Source organism: Lepus europaeus, chromosome 17 (genome assembly GCF_033115175.1).
Source record: "Lepus europaeus isolate LE1 chromosome 17, mLepTim1.pri, whole genome shotgun sequence".
NCBI lineage: Eukaryota > Metazoa > Chordata > Mammalia > Lagomorpha > Leporidae > Lepus > Lepus europaeus.
The window spans coordinates 65,652,222-65,667,299 of NC_084843.1; the positions used below are offsets into that span (position 1 = coordinate 65,652,222).

The 15,078-nt window shown below is 49.7% G+C and overlaps 1 protein-coding gene across 1 annotated transcript in view; it reads left to right on the forward strand.

Annotated features, from left to right (window-relative positions):
• Nucleotides 1-14,385, forward strand: part of LRMDA (leucine rich melanocyte differentiation associated) — a 1,120,399-nt gene extending 1,106,014 nt beyond the window's left edge. Inside the window, exon 7 of the mRNA XM_062214185.1 lies at nucleotides 12,529-14,385. Within this exon, the coding sequence (XP_062070169.1) occupies nucleotides 12,529-12,608 (80 nt within the window). The 3' untranslated portion in view covers nucleotides 12,609-14,385. The remainder of the gene's footprint in view (nucleotides 1-12,528) is intronic.
• Nucleotides 14,386-15,078: the final 693 nt, after the last annotated feature.

The following is a 15,078-nucleotide window of genomic DNA, read 5'->3' on the forward strand; positions in this document are numbered from 1 at the left end:
TGATTGCAGAGTTGATGAAAATGTTAGACACAGGCAGCGCGGAGTATCAGCCGGGCAAGGAGTGGGAGCCTTGTGGAGAATAGATAACCTTGATGTTAAGAGCTATATCCTTCAGATATGTCTTCCCTTGACATATTGATGGCCTTGAAAAGGAAAAGCTGATTGTATGCAGAATGCAATCATTAACCCACTTCAGCTCGCTGTTGATTAATTTGTTTTTTCCTGAAGGATCTAGTTACGGGAAGGCCTCCCTTGTACCAACCGCAGCCATTTTCCAGTTCCAGACTCTGCTTAACCCTGTAGGTGAAGCGAAATAGTGAGGCTGGCTGCTACCGCGAGCAGCAGCTCACAGGCAGCCTCGCCAGAGCGGCTCTGCTTCGTCCATTCTAGGGCTCGCTTCTCCCCAGTCGTGGATTTCTTTACAAATGTCCACGCCAGGTAAACGTTGGCCAGACCCGCGTTGGATGCAGCAGTCACTACGGAGCCCCCAGCGAGGCTTCCGGGGGGGAGGGCACAGCACTCAGGTGCGTGTAGTATGTCAGGCGGTGGCCAGCGTAGGCTGGCCCCATCCACGGACCAAAGTCCCTGTTCCTTTCTGTTGTTCTCCTGCCTCCGTGACTCTGCAAGGAATCTCACGGGGCGCTGTCCTCATCGCTGCCGTGTCCAGGGGCCGTCAACCTTGGTACCAACATCAAGTTACTGGGCGCGTTAGGTTATCAAGTGGTTAACAGGCCTTCTCTGCACTGTATCCCTCCCCTGAACTCAGACTGCCTCATCCATGCTCCCCCACCCCCAACTTCCCAGTGTTCATTTATCCCACTACAGAAGGATACGAGCTCAAATGACACCCCGATCCTGATAGTCTTATGGGGATTCCCTTGGCCCTCTGTGCACAAAGCCCTAGGTTTATCACTCCCAATCATTCAACCTTATTTTGCCCTCTTCTTCTCCTTGTGGCCCTCCCCAACAGTCATTGGCACCAAAGTTTAGCTGTATCGCAGGTTTGGAGGACCCCCCCACAGGTGCCACCCTCTGCCTAGAGGCCCTAGTCTCCCCTAGGAGAGGCACTGTGGGCCTGCAGACACTCCCAGGGCCACACTGTGGCCCGGAGCCCAATGCCTGCTATGAGCCTGCCCCTCCCCTGTATTCTGAGTCTTTCTTCTCCCGAACTAACCACTGGCACTCAGGGAGTCTAATATCCACAGAGTCTCGGCCCTCAATTACCGTAATGGCTTATAATGAGATTTGGCCAAGTAGCAGGTAGCAGGTTATTACTTCCTGCGCAGCGTGGGCAATGTCTATGCTGTTAATTTGTGTTGCCGAATGTGGCTCAGAGCCGGGCATCAAACTGTCAGAGCCAGATGTATTCTATTAGGTGCGAGGCAACACTGGCGCATGGGCCATTTTCCCCCGCATTCCTCCTACCCCCTCCCCCGGGGAACCACAGGGTGAATCCTGACACCTTCAAGCGTGGCCAAATACAAGGTGTAGTATCTATCCCGTGCCATCAAAGATAGCACCTGGTGGCACCCACAGTCATCTATGTATCTGACCCGGCCTCTGCGTTTCTAGACACAAAACATATATATACCTCTTCAAACTCCTGGGGAGCCTCCAGGGCCTTCATTAAGTTTTAATAAAGCTGAACTTAATGATGGCCTTAGAGTATGCTCTTCCTGTATTTACTTTGTCTTGGGGAGGGGCAGAGAAATGGACAGAGGGTTCCCATTGTTCTTAGGGCTTTCTGCCATGATTGCTGCCTTGCCTTTTATTCAGAGCAGGTTAGAGGATGGGGAGTGGAGGGCCAGGGAAATATAATGGCACTATGTTGGCATTCAATGGCGGGAGCTGCCAGTGCCCAAGGATTCGCTGTGTTTTCTGCAACAGGAGACTGCAGCTCATCTTCCAGTCTGAGTGTGGAGCTGTAGGTGCCTTTTGTTTTGCTTTTTGGAGGAAGCAGTTTAGAGTGGATTCAGCAAAGAGTAGGGTTCCTATCAGGGCAGGATGAGTTTGGATGCTAATGAATGGCAGATGCAGGCTGGACCAGTGCACCACGAAAGGGAGGCCTTTGCCCTAATCCTCGCACAGGGCTTGAAGTATGACACATCCAGTTGTTACTGCGTCTGCTTAATTTTATTTGAGAGCTTGAAGAGCTTTTTTTTTTTTTTCTTGAAGCTTGAATTAAAAAAGAAAAATGCGACTTGTCTTGATTTTCAATGACTCTCGTGAGAAATTTCAGCCTGTAGAACCAGACAGAACTGTGGCCATTTCCCTTCCCTTTGATGTGAGCCTTGTAATAGAACAGATCTTGAAACCCAAAAGCAAATTTCTGCTTGAGCGCGAAGCCAAAATTCCCATTCGGAGTCTGCAGGGGGACCTCCCCTGCTCAAAGTTGTTCGTGTTAGATTCTGTCGATTAAGGGGGTCTACAGACTTTCTGGGAAATTACTCCTTCTAGTTTTTCCCCCTTTATACTACATAAATCAAGGCTGTAATGGATGGAGTTTCAGTTCTCGTCTACTTCTTACAAAAAACAACCTCTCCTTTCCTTTTGTTATTGTGCCCTGCACATCACTTAAATTTAAACTTTCTATGTTATGGTTTTTACTCAAGAGTTAAAGCATCTTTCGATCATTGTTATTTTCACATTGCTATGGGGGAGAAAATAAAACCTCCGTTTACCCAACTTGAATGCGGTAGGAACTCCATCAACCAGATTTTTGATCTCTGAATGAGATCAAAGGCCGTGCATTTCCCTTTAGGTTGTCCTAGAGTAGAGGTTCTTAAGGTGGTCCCCAGTGTCACCTGGAACTAAAAAAAAAAAAAATGCAAATTCTTGGGCCCCCACGCAGACCTCTTACATCAGAAACCTTGGAGAACCTCTCAATAAAGCAGACCCAGGGCAGCCAGCACTTGAACCAGGCTCGCTGATCTGGGATGCTGGCTCCAAAGGCTTCCTTGGGCACACTCTATGGGATTCTGAAGTGTGGCAAGTTGGAGAAGGCTTCTACTGAGATGGTCCAGGGATGTATGGTAAATGCCGGCTTTCAGAAAATGTATCAGGAAATCTTTTTGTTTGCTCCATAGCAATAATAATGAAACTCACCAGTTGCTGTGTCCTCAGCTCCATGATTGCGCTACCCTTTTGGAGCTTCAAAAGAAGAGCATGAGACCTGGAGAAGGGTTCAGGCAGCAGGCTTCCCGCCCCCTCCGAACTTGCTCGCGGCATGGCCCTCTCTGTGAAGGCTCAGTTGCAGTCTCTCTGATGAACCAAGCAAGACAATGAAATTGACTTTGATTTTAGATAGAAGCTTTCTAGTTAACCATCAGTTAATGAGATTAATCTAATTAACTAGAGTCCAACATTCCCCTAGTGGCTGGTCCTTCACGTTACTTTTGTATTAGGGAGATGCACGGCAGGACAGAGTGTGGGAGCCAGGTTCCTGCTTGCTTCAGAGAGCCGGGGAGCGGCCTCCAGCTCACGGCGGGAGCTGCACTCGGCTCTGGATCACCCTGCCTGGGAGTCCCGTTTACCCCTTTAGCTGCTGGAATCCACTCTTCACTCTAGAGTGTTCTCTTTTAAAATGACATGCCCTATAATATACCTTTAAGGCCTTTTTTTTTTTTAAAAAAAAAAAAGGGGGTACGTTGGAAATCTCTAGAAGGCAGGCATACCTCTTCCTTGTAGGAGGAAGTGATCCCTTGGGGCCGGCATGAGAATGGACATTTCGGCCCTGTGCCCCTGGACTAGCAGAGGAGCAAACAGCAGCAGCCACCCTACTTAAGTAGCTTCTCTCTTCTGATGCAGGTGGCCCCAAAAGGAGGACTATGCATTTGTTGATTTATCACATGATGGCAACGCATGCCATTGGTGGTATATTTCTCTTTGGACTTCCATGTGGAAAATGATGTGGCTAAGAAAAAGGGAGTCTCTCTATCAGTTAGTGCATTGCTTTAATTGCATCACTTTAGGTGATGTGCAAAAATTCCCAGCCCTTTCAGCACCCTGGAAGATGATTTAGAGCCTTGATGGTCAAGAAAATCAGTCTTGGAAATTGGCACGGGAACAATCTAAAACATGGAAAGTGGGGATGTGTGTAGTGTCGCCATTCCAGAAAGCCTTCAGCGCAGATTGAAAAAACGACACATTGCTCATTACAGAACCTACAATCGGTGACCAAAAGCACAGTGTGCTGGAATGGCCCTGCTTAAAGTAGCCTGGATCTATTTTTTTTTTCTCCCCCATAAGAAAGTTGTTTTCCTAAATGCATGCTGCCCTCTAGTGGCCATGCTGCCGACTTCAGACGCCAGTAGAAAAGATCAAGGTAGAGATACATAGGAATGGTGGAAGTGGTGAAGGGGTGTGGGCTTTCATTTTTTCCCCTCTATCCTGTCTCAAGTATTTCTGAGTTGCTCAGGTCAAAATCGAGGAAGCAACGTGAAGCCATTGCCCTTGACCACTGTCCAGTTTGACTGACAGCATGGCTGACGTGACATCCATCACTGAGCCCCTAAGGGGCACTGCAGGAACCTGGGCTGATTTGCATCCCATTTTGACATGTACTTTGGAAGCCAGCCCATCTCAAATCCATTAAGCCCCACTTAGAACAGTTACAGGGGAGAGGAGAAACCCACTCCCACCCAACGGGCCTTGCTGTTCAAGTTGCTCTCCGTGAAAAATTAGGTAAGCAGAAGCTCCTGGGCCTGTTGCTCTTGATCCTGTAAGTGCTCAGGATTAAAATTATAATGAATTTGAACATTAAGCTCTAAAATCAAACTTCCATTCATCAGCTAAAAGCAATGCCCTGTAACTCAGACTACTTCTGAACTAGTAAGACAGCGTCAGTTGGGTACCTGCTACTATCACCTTGGGGGAGCCCCATTTTTTCTCCTCTATAAGGAGGATCTTTAACTTCTGTCTGAGCTTAACGCTTTCTCCAATACAGGGAAGAAATGTTTTTTTTTTTTTAAAGAAAAGTTTAGCATTCTGTGTGTAAGGCCTGCTAGGAACTAGAGCAAATATTGAAGTATCATTATATAGAGTGAATAACTCATCGCTTAGCAAGTCTACAGTACCAACTGTTCTGGATTCCTTTTTGGCTGGACAAAAAAAAAATGTAACCTGCCTTGAAAAAGGAAGCAAAATTAGGATTGCTTACAAGATTTCACAGTTTTTCAGCAAGAAGTGGGGGAATGGGGTCTCTTGTATTTATAGTATGTCCAACTTGATTTTTTTTTTTTTTTCATGATTGGAATTGGAGGGGTCCTGGAAAAAAAATAACTACACGTGGATTTCCAAAGATTTTGAATTTCCTGTTTCCGTCATCCAAGGAACTCATGTGCATCTGACGACCCGCAATGAGTCCCTTGTCTCAGCCCTCAGAACCCTGCTCACACACACTAAAAGCACGTGCTTTGACACCTGAGCACAAGAGCCACTGTTTCCTTTCCAGGCTTCACATCCTGGAAGCATCTGCTGCCCGGGAACATTGCAAGCTGTCAGCTGGTATTTCCCACGTGTGGACAGTACTAGGTGGCCTGCTGCAGTCCAGGTCTTACTCCACAGTGCGGGGATTTCTTCAATGTGCACTGGCTTTGCCATTTCCCAGGACTGGGTTACGTCGGGTGGAAACTTGTTCTGCCTCATCTCCTTGCTTCCCCTAAAATGCCAGGCATCATTTTAGCTTCCCGGGACTCCAGAATGTCCCCTGTCTGCCCATTCTGCTGCCAGATCCAACAGCCTCCCCGACCTGGGCAGCTTGCATCCATTCTTTGGCTGCTTGTCACCTCTAGTACAGGTTCCGCCAGGATCCTGTCGCTGTTGGCTGCTTTTTTCATCTTCCAAACACAAGGGCGAGGCTTGACCAGGTCTCTCGGTTGTGCGAGCAGGCTCTCTGATCTGTTCTTTCTCAGGGAAAGTTCCCCCTCCCTGAGTGCATCTGAGCCTTGGGGCACGATGCCCTCTTCTCAAAGGATGGGCCGCCTGGTAGGTTGTTACATTCCTGTAGCATATGAATGCATCCAAACCCTGCAGTATGTGGCCCAGACGCTGTCTGCTTGCGTGCTGTGGATTGGTAGCAGGCAGTGTGTTCTCATCCTGCAGTTTGGATCCTATCATACACCCGAGTGTTCTCATCTTTGCACAAAGAAATGCAAGAAAAGGCTCCTTGGCTCTAATTTATGATAAATACTGTGGTAGCGCTAATCAACCCGAAGGGAAATGGACAGCAGCTGAATCTGTGTGTAATACAATTTATGATGGGCAAAAAGCTGACCCCAGATGTATACCTTGTTGGTATACTGAAAACCTACAAGTTCAGGGAGAGCAATTAGCCTCGGTAGAAATAAGGAAAACAAAATAAAATTTAAAGGAGCTACAATGACCCACAATAAAATGTGTTGACCAAACTTCCACGGAAGATTCAGGCCTCCCTGTCACCGTGGAGCTCTGCACAGTTTTATTCAGGGCCATGGGATATTCTGTAAAACAAACGACTCTCAGGGAGATTTAAAAGAAGTAGCTGGCGGCTTAACTCCCTGCGTGGGACGCCCTGCATCCCATTCCGGCGCACCTGGTTCAAGTCCTGGCTACACCACATCCAACACAACTTCTGTCAGTGTGCATCCTGGGAGGCAGCTCAGGATGGGTCAAGTGTTTGGGCCCCTTCCACCCATGGGGGAGACCCAGGTGGAATCCTGGCTCCTCATTTTGTTCCGGCCTAGCCTTTGCTGTTAGAGGTATTTGGCATATCAACTAGCTGAGCCAACTTCCTGTGTCTCGCTGCCTGTCAAATAAAAGGAAAATAAATTTTTATAAAAAGATGTAGTCGGCAAAAGGTGATTGAGGAATTCACTGTTAATGTAAAAATTACACGGAAAACAGTTATTCCCATTGAAAACAAGTTCAGTGACATACGAACAAAAATGTTAAAATCAGAAATGGTTTCACTTTGTACTTACAAATTGTTTGAAGATTCACACTAGCATTGACTGCAGTAACCCCGGTGGTTTTAGGGTGAGCAAGCATTGTGGCGCCTATGGTGCCCCATTGCAACCTAGAATGTGGCTAGCACATGGAGGCGTGCGCCTGGTCTGCCCTCACTTGGGTCAGGTGCAAAGCCCACGCCTCTTGCAGCTTCTCAGATGGAGCTACAGCTGGAGGGACTCGGTCCTCTTTCCCCAGACAGCTAGTCCCTAACAACCCCTTCCCTTAAGCCCTTTTGCAGTCTCCTTTTCATTTTGCCTTATGATGGAAGTAGCCCTCGCTGAAGGAGGCTGTGGTGCTCGGCGCCCCTAATTCTGCAGGCTCCACTAAACCCCGCATGGTATCGCCGCAGGGCCGATCACACATCACCCGGGCTGACCCAGGTCCTGCTCCAGCCGCGGCTCACGATCGTAAAACCTCGGTGATCCTTCCTTTCTGGTTCCCAGCTTACTCGTGGCCCGCCCAGAACAAAGGTGGAGGAGTGTGCTTTCTGAGCCACTGGCCCTTTCCAGAAGGCGAGACCGTCCTCCTTCCAGCTTGCCATGGCCCTTGGGTTGTTTTTCTGGGAGAAGAGTGTACATGAAAACACTACTAGTGTTGAAGAGTCAAGGCTGTTTGCTTCTTTACTGCCCCGTTCTTCAACAAGGCAAACATGTAATCAGCATGTATTTTTCAGATGTTTCAAATATCTGAAATCATGCCAGAGGTTCCAAGGCTGAGTGTACAACAATTTAAATTGCTAACTTTGTGGATTCTGTTTGAATTTCAGATACATAGTCATTTTAATGGTTTAATGGTCAATTTGTTCAACATCTTTATTGAATACTTCCTCTGTACTAAGGATGGTTTTAGGGCCCTGGTCATTAGAAAGAGGGCAGGAGGGAGAATGGTAGGGGGGGAATGAATGCATTTATGGATATGTATGAGGGACATAAAAAGTTCATGGAAAATAGAATTAAAATGTCGGTTTATTGGCTGCAATCTTTTTTTTTTTTTTTTTTTTTTTTTTTTTTTTTTTTTTTCAGTAAACTCATTGCAGACTCCTCTGTGTCTGGATTTTAACAAATCTTTGAACCGAAACTTGACTTTTAATTCCATTTCCCATGAGCTTTTTGAAGTCTCCTTTTCCCATGTCTCATGGACCCATGGTTCTAGAGCCTTGGAGAATAGCCGAGCAGGAGGTTCTCAGTGCCCTCTCCCCGCTGTCCTGGGCTAAGGTGTCCGGCTCCCTCCTTTTCTTTCCAGGAGCCTCCCTGGGCCTGGTGCTGCCTCAGCTGGATGGCGTGATCTGGTGTTTGTCCTCACACACTACCCTACCGTTTATGATAATGGCACTGCGAGTCACGGCTATGAACGTGGTGATCACCAAAACCACTAGTAACAGTAAAATTGCTGCATTTGTATATTTTACAGCGACATATTGGCCTAACTTGCAGTGCATTGTCATTTTCTCCTTGTAGATACACATTCTCGATTTTTCTCCCCCTCAAAGCTGTATGGAATGCTAAGACTTGGGCTTCTATCAAAGTTAGTGTGAAGTGCTCAAGACAGCACTTGCAACCTGGAGCAGGAAGTGCAGCTACAGGACAGCTAGTGGACACTTTTTGCTTGGGGCTATGGGGTCCTTCTGCACTCACCGTCCTGTTCAGGCCACAGTATGGGGCAGGGGCTGGCAAGGTTTCAAGAGCAGATGTGGTCCAAATCCAATGTTTTGGTTCAGTAAGTGTTGGACTTGCCTCCTCCACCATACCCTCCACGTATGGGACGTGCTGCGCTTATTTTACTCAGGAAACCATTTGAAAAATCAAGCTCATCTCTTTCAGATCTACAATGACCCTCTGAGATCTGTGCCCTCACTTTACACAGGGGGAGCCTAGCTCCGCTCAGCTCCAAAAGGGGATGTGTACATGGGCCCTGGACCCTGACGGCCAGGGCGGGATTTACATGCAGGTGCTCCCTCCGCTCTCCATCCTAAGCTGACTGTTGGAAGGCAGTAGACTTCAGGTCAGGGTACCCTGGAGGCCACGGCAGACTAAGAAGCAAGGCCGTGCAACAACCCCTTCCCTCCACACTCGGGTTTTTCTCCAAGCCAAATCTCTAGCGCGGCCCCGACGAGCCCAGCCTTGCAGCCAGAACCCGCCGACTCCCACCCTTTGAGAAAGTCCCAAGGCCCTAACTTAACCTGCATAATTAGAGCATCCATTCCACAGAGGGGGAACTCTGAGAAGATAAAGGACCTCTTTAAAACAGATCCTTCCCCACGCATTTTTTTCCCCGTAATTATAGCTCAAACAGCTTATGGCGATGGGAGAGCTGGCTACTTAAGAAAAATTAGGAGTTGCATTTGGCAAGAGAAGATGCCCCGGGGGAAGGCACACTGTCATTTTTCAGGGCCCCGAAGAGAAATCCCCACACAGGCAGCTGCACATGGGCCTGCTGCCTCGCGAGCCTGCTCCCCTTCTGATGGGCCAAGCCAGATATTTTAATTAAAAACACCGCATATGCCATTCAACGTGTTGTTCTCCCTCCAGTTGGAGACGTTAAGAGGTTGAAGAGACACAAACAAGTCAATCCGATGCAGATGTGCACAGAAACCCTTGCCCACTGAGTCACGACCAGTGGGTTCCCAGCTTCCAGCCTCTGAGTCTTTGCAGGCAGACCTTACCCTCCCTCATTTTCGCAGCCCATGGCGGTTGCCACGGTGGAGGAGGAGGGCCCCAGGGGGAGCCAGGAGAGAGCGACACAGTCACAGAGTTGAACAGACGAGTGGGAGTGGAGCCCCCATTTCACTGTCAAGTCCTACGGCCACCCATGGGCTCAGGCTGGCTTCCCCTGCCCCTCGAACATTTCCCACGTGGTTATTTTTGAACACCAAAGTCACCTAGCGAGGGTCATCACGCCCCGACTGAGCTTGGGTGGGAGACCCAACGGAGGTGACAGCTGTTTCATTTCAGCAGGGGTGGACGACTCAGGTTCACAGTGTTCGGCCGACTTTAACTGTCACCGGCTGGAGCACCTTTTGCCCCAGGCGAACACCGGCAGGTGGATTTCATTTACAGCTGCCAGGCTGGCCTTGCGCCTCACAGGAGCAGCCCGCGAACCCAGTGCCTTCCCTCTAAGGATTTTATTCAAGGTGACAGCTCCTCAGATGCGGGCCTTCTGACCCCCTCCGGTAGCTGAGATACCAGCGAGGACCCGTGTGCTCCTTCCACAAAGCCCCCATGTAGATGGGCTGAGCTTCTCTTTGTGCCCCTGGATCCCCCCCCCCCCAGCTGTGTTCCCTGCCATGGGACAGGGATGCTGAGACCTTCCCGAGTGACAGAGTGATGTCAGCTGGCGTTAGAATATCCCCGGCATACTATGGCGCTGGGATCTCTGTCCGCATCTCTGTTTCGTGTCACGGCACACCATCCGGGGCCTGTCTGTGGTCCTGACAGTGTCTCAGATCAGGTTAGTGCCAGCACCGAGACGAGCACGGTTCCCCACCCCACAGCCCCTTTGTTTCAAGTCTGCTCTTTTGTCATTAATGCACTTGATGTCTATTTAAATCTGACAGTGAGTGCGGTATCTGTTTTCCCGTCAAGAGATCATTGACAATATTAATACCTCATGTCCGTGCCTCATTTTCTACACACCGACACCTAGCCGCAGTCTCCCGCATTCATCAAACAGCTCCCCCTCCCCAGGATGTCTATAAACAGTCTTGCTTCCAGGCCCAAAGAAACAGGGAGGCCTTAAAAAGAATGTTCATCCACGCCAGCCGGAAAGACAGCCACCGGGATGGCCCCGTGTGCTGGGCGCAGTCTGTCTGGACAAGACCCCGAGTGCAAGCTTAGCCTGGAGCGAGGGTAGAGGAAGGAAACCAAATCCCTGATACCCTGCAGCCTTTCCTGGAAGGAGTGAACCCACGGGGCGGGGGGTGTCGTGGATGTCACATTCTTTCACTCGAGAGAAAGACTGTTCTTTATGGTAGCTGACAGCCCTAGCCCTTTCTTGTCCTAACCTTCCACGCCATCCCCTGGCCCCATCCATTTGACTCACTCCTGTTTTAGGAAGCCCCCTATGCATCTGCCACCATGCACGAGGCTTCCCCCCACCAGGGCCTTGGGGAGCTGCTGTTCCTGGGACCAAGCCTGACTGGCCCATGGCACACACCACTGGGCTTCCTGGCACTGGCGACAGCTTAAGGACAATCCTAGGTGCTGCAGCGTTCGGCACAGTTAAGGCAACAGCTCAGTGCCAAGAGCTAAGAGAATAATTTAGGCCCCAAGGAGGGTCTCCATGAGGTCTCGTCCAGGCTCAGTGTTTCCAGGCACCAGACCAATCCCAAAAAAACCAGAAACTGGGGACTGGGGGCCAAGGAGAAAGCATGGCCAAGGGAACAAGTGATCCACCGTAAGCATGCTCATGGAAACACGGCAGGAAACGGGGCTGAGAAGCACGGGCCATGGAGCGATGTCACCCGCTGCCAGCTGCCAACAGAGGTTCTGTGACCCCAGCACCGCCCTGCTCCGTCCAGAGTCCTCCAGCCCAGCGAGCGGCTCTGAGTCATTTCACTCCTGACTTAGGAACCAAGCGTCACACTCTATGGTGGCACAGCATCTCTTCCAGGCACAGGAAAAGTTGCACTAGGACTTCAGACATGAAGAACCCGGCTCATCTCAAGTGCTAATTTATCCCAAATTAACAACAACAAAAAGCAGTACTTGCTGTTTTCACACTAGGAAACCGATGGAGAAAACAAGCACAAGAGACAGCTACTTGCACAGGCCAATGTGTGGCTTCCAAAGTAAAGAATTGGGGACACTCTTTCCTGGTCCTGCACATTTCAAAGATTCAAGTGCTATTAGTACTACAATAGTTCTGTCTTCGAGCTTTCTGCTTATTATCCTGAAATAGGAAGAAAGAGTACAAGATGGCAATTGAAACGCAAGTCCTAAGTATTTTCTGGGATTACCTGTTCCCCTTAATAATTCAGCAAAGCCTTCACCCTAAATATAGCAGGTGATTGCTTTAGGTATTTAGAATACATAGGGAGATGGTTAACATGTTCAGCCCTCTGCTAGGGGTGCCTTTTTATGGTTAAGCACCATGTCAGAGGCTCATTTTACTCTCCCGGCCGGCCGTACTCTGTCAACACCACTTTGCTTCCTTAATTCACCCCAAGGCCTCCCGGGATTTGGAAGATAACAGTATCGATTCATGATTAAGGACTTCAAAACAGGTTACAGTCTGGGCAGCCTCTGCTGGGCATGGGCCCATCCTCTTTCCATTCTCAAAAACTCTGCCCAGGGAACCTGAAGCAGGGACAGGGGTTGTGCTGTATTTGGGGATGTGATTGGTCCAATCAGAAACATCCCTAAGATGCAAGAGGGAGACTATGTGGAAAGCCTGTGAATGCTAGAGACTGGTCCTTGGCAGGGGTTTCTGTGCCAACGTTGAGGACAGGAAGGCAGGATTCCTCCTTTCTGGGGCTGTGTGTGTCCCCGTCTCCCTGCCGTCCTCACTGTGCGCCTCTCACAATGCGTTTCTCTTGATCTGCAGGTGTCCTGGGCAAGTGTCGCTATGTTTACTACGGGAAAAACTCGGAGGGCAACAGGTTTATCCGAGACGACCAGCTCTGAAGCCACGCTCTGTACGCCTTCGCCTGCTTCATGCCAAGAAAAGGGAAAGCCACAATGAAGCCCACGCTGAAGAAGCCAACGCCAGCCCCCACGCCACCGCTGCGGGAAGGCGGTGACTTCCGCTCCTGGTACCTTGTGCTGACTTTGCCAGGCCTGTCAAGAGCATCCTCCTGCCCGAGACTGAGTGGTCACAGAGAGATTGACATGATTGCCCTTAAGCAGGTCTCATCCACCGGGGTGACAGACAGCAGCCGCGACGCACCAGGGCTGACAGCGTGAACACCATGATAGATTGCCTGGTCCCTCCACTGCTCACAGGGGAGCAGAGGTCACACCTGGGGCCTCCCTGGGCTAGTGCCGCGGCTGCAGTCGCCCGAGAGAGTGTCTGAGTCGAGATTCTGCCAACGTCACTGGGGGTTTGTTGTTAGTGAAGCAGTCAGTTTAGGGGAAGGCGGCCTCCTCCCTTGTGCCTTTTCTATCCTAACCTCTGGGGTCCTCTGCACCGTACCCCCCCTCCCTCACCGGCAGTACATCTGTGTTTGCAGTTTTTCCCCCCTGCAGAAGTGGAACTTCTCAGCCAGGGCATCCATCTCTACTTCTTTTCCTGCTGTTGCAGGCCCTGCACCGGGGTCAGGAGCTTTCCCTGCATCCCTAACTGTAGGCTCCATCTTGTTTCCCTCATGTCTAAGCCCACTTCCTGCCCCGAATACAGTGCAGCATCAGGCATCTTTCTCAACACGACAGTTTCATTGCACCCGGAATTTTTACGTACTTTGACCACACCCACTTTCCAGCTATGCCTGTGCTAGGGGCTGGCTTGGGGGAGGTGGCGCTACGTAAACACAGGCAGGTGATGAAAAGATGACAGCACCGGATCAGGAGGTGAACAGACAAAACCTATACTGTCGCAGCCACTTGCATAGGAGGTGTGAGTCTTTCAAATGTTTCTATCTTCCTCAGGACCTCTCAGATTAAAATCTGTAACTTGTGAGCCGGTGCGATGTCTTTAGTGCCAGAATGCACAGCGCCACCAGGCAAAGCAGCACACCCCTGCTGGTTGGAGGACCACTGTTGCCCTTACTAGCACCCGGTGCCATCAGTCTGCCATCAGCAGACACGGAGAGGCCGGCTGCTCCTGACACAGCGGCACTTCGGTCTGCTGCTTCTGTTTAGAGAGGTGAGCACCGTCTTGGGTGTCCTAACGTGCGCTCAGCTTGCCGACAGCAAAGCCACACAGAAAACCCCTCCACCTTATTCACAGCCGATGACTCAGGCCTCCCTAAGCTGCCCAGGAAGAACCTACTTTCACAGCCCTCAGCCGTTTCTGGAGTCTGTGGCCTCCTGAAGGGACACAGCCCTTGATGACATGAATTGAGGTTGGCAGCAGCCCCGAATATAGATGGCACCACCTTCCTGAATCAGTGGTTAAGACAAGTGAACATTAGCATCTTCACGACCATTAATAAGTAGAGAATGCTCAGTGTTCACCATCATCTCGCAGGTCCGTTCATCCCCAGAGCCGAGGACCTCTCTCAGTTTGATCTGCACAGCCATGCTGGGGCAGTGCTTCCCACGGGCTGCCCTCAGTCCCACCCAGGCCCTTAGATTAGAGACATCAACACAGGCTTTGTCTAGGGCATGTTCTGGGCCGCCAGAGCTCTGCGCAAGGGCAGCTAGACTAGTCCGATGTCACCTCCAATCTCGCGGCACATATATCCTTGTCTTTATAAAAGGCTTTAACCCTGCCTCCAACAATAAAAAAGCACTTGTGAACTGACCACAGAATTTTTCCATCTTTATTTTTCTTACTTGTTTACTTTTCTTAATGTCAGAACCATTTGTATCATGCACAGGAATGTCTCCCTCAATGTGAGCTTTGGAAGCAAAAAAAAAAAATATTTCTAGAGTGAGTGACTGACCACATTGTTTCTCCCTCTTTGGGTTGTTTATTTTCTTTCAAAATGGTCTAATGACTTTAATTACGATTAGCTTTAATTATAATTTACGTAAACACCATTTACCAAGTCTTATTGATAGAATTATAGCGAGTTGTGTTTCTCTTAAGAGGGGCTAATGAGAATGAATTAGCGTCGGGTTGTTTACCGTCCCCCCGTTTGCTAGGCAAGAGTTGCTGTGCTAGCGTGAGGCTCTGGTCGGAACTGGCACAGGAGAAAGCCACGCTGCGTGTTTAGCCAGAGGAATGCCTCAAACGTCATCTTGCAGAGTGGGAAATTAGAAGCTAATAAACGCAGTCAAAGCCTGGATTTGTTTCCCAGCCCCTGACACTTTGTTGTTCTCAGTCTGTTCCAGGAGCCTGTCATTTACGGGCCGTAGTGCCTGGCGTCCCCCTCCACCTCCTTCCCCAGGACCGGTCTCTATCGTGAGACTCCTGCGTGGCGCGGCAGTTCTGTAGTTTTCTCTTGCCTCCACAATGTCAAGGCGACTCTCTCTTCCCTAAGTAACTTAATTT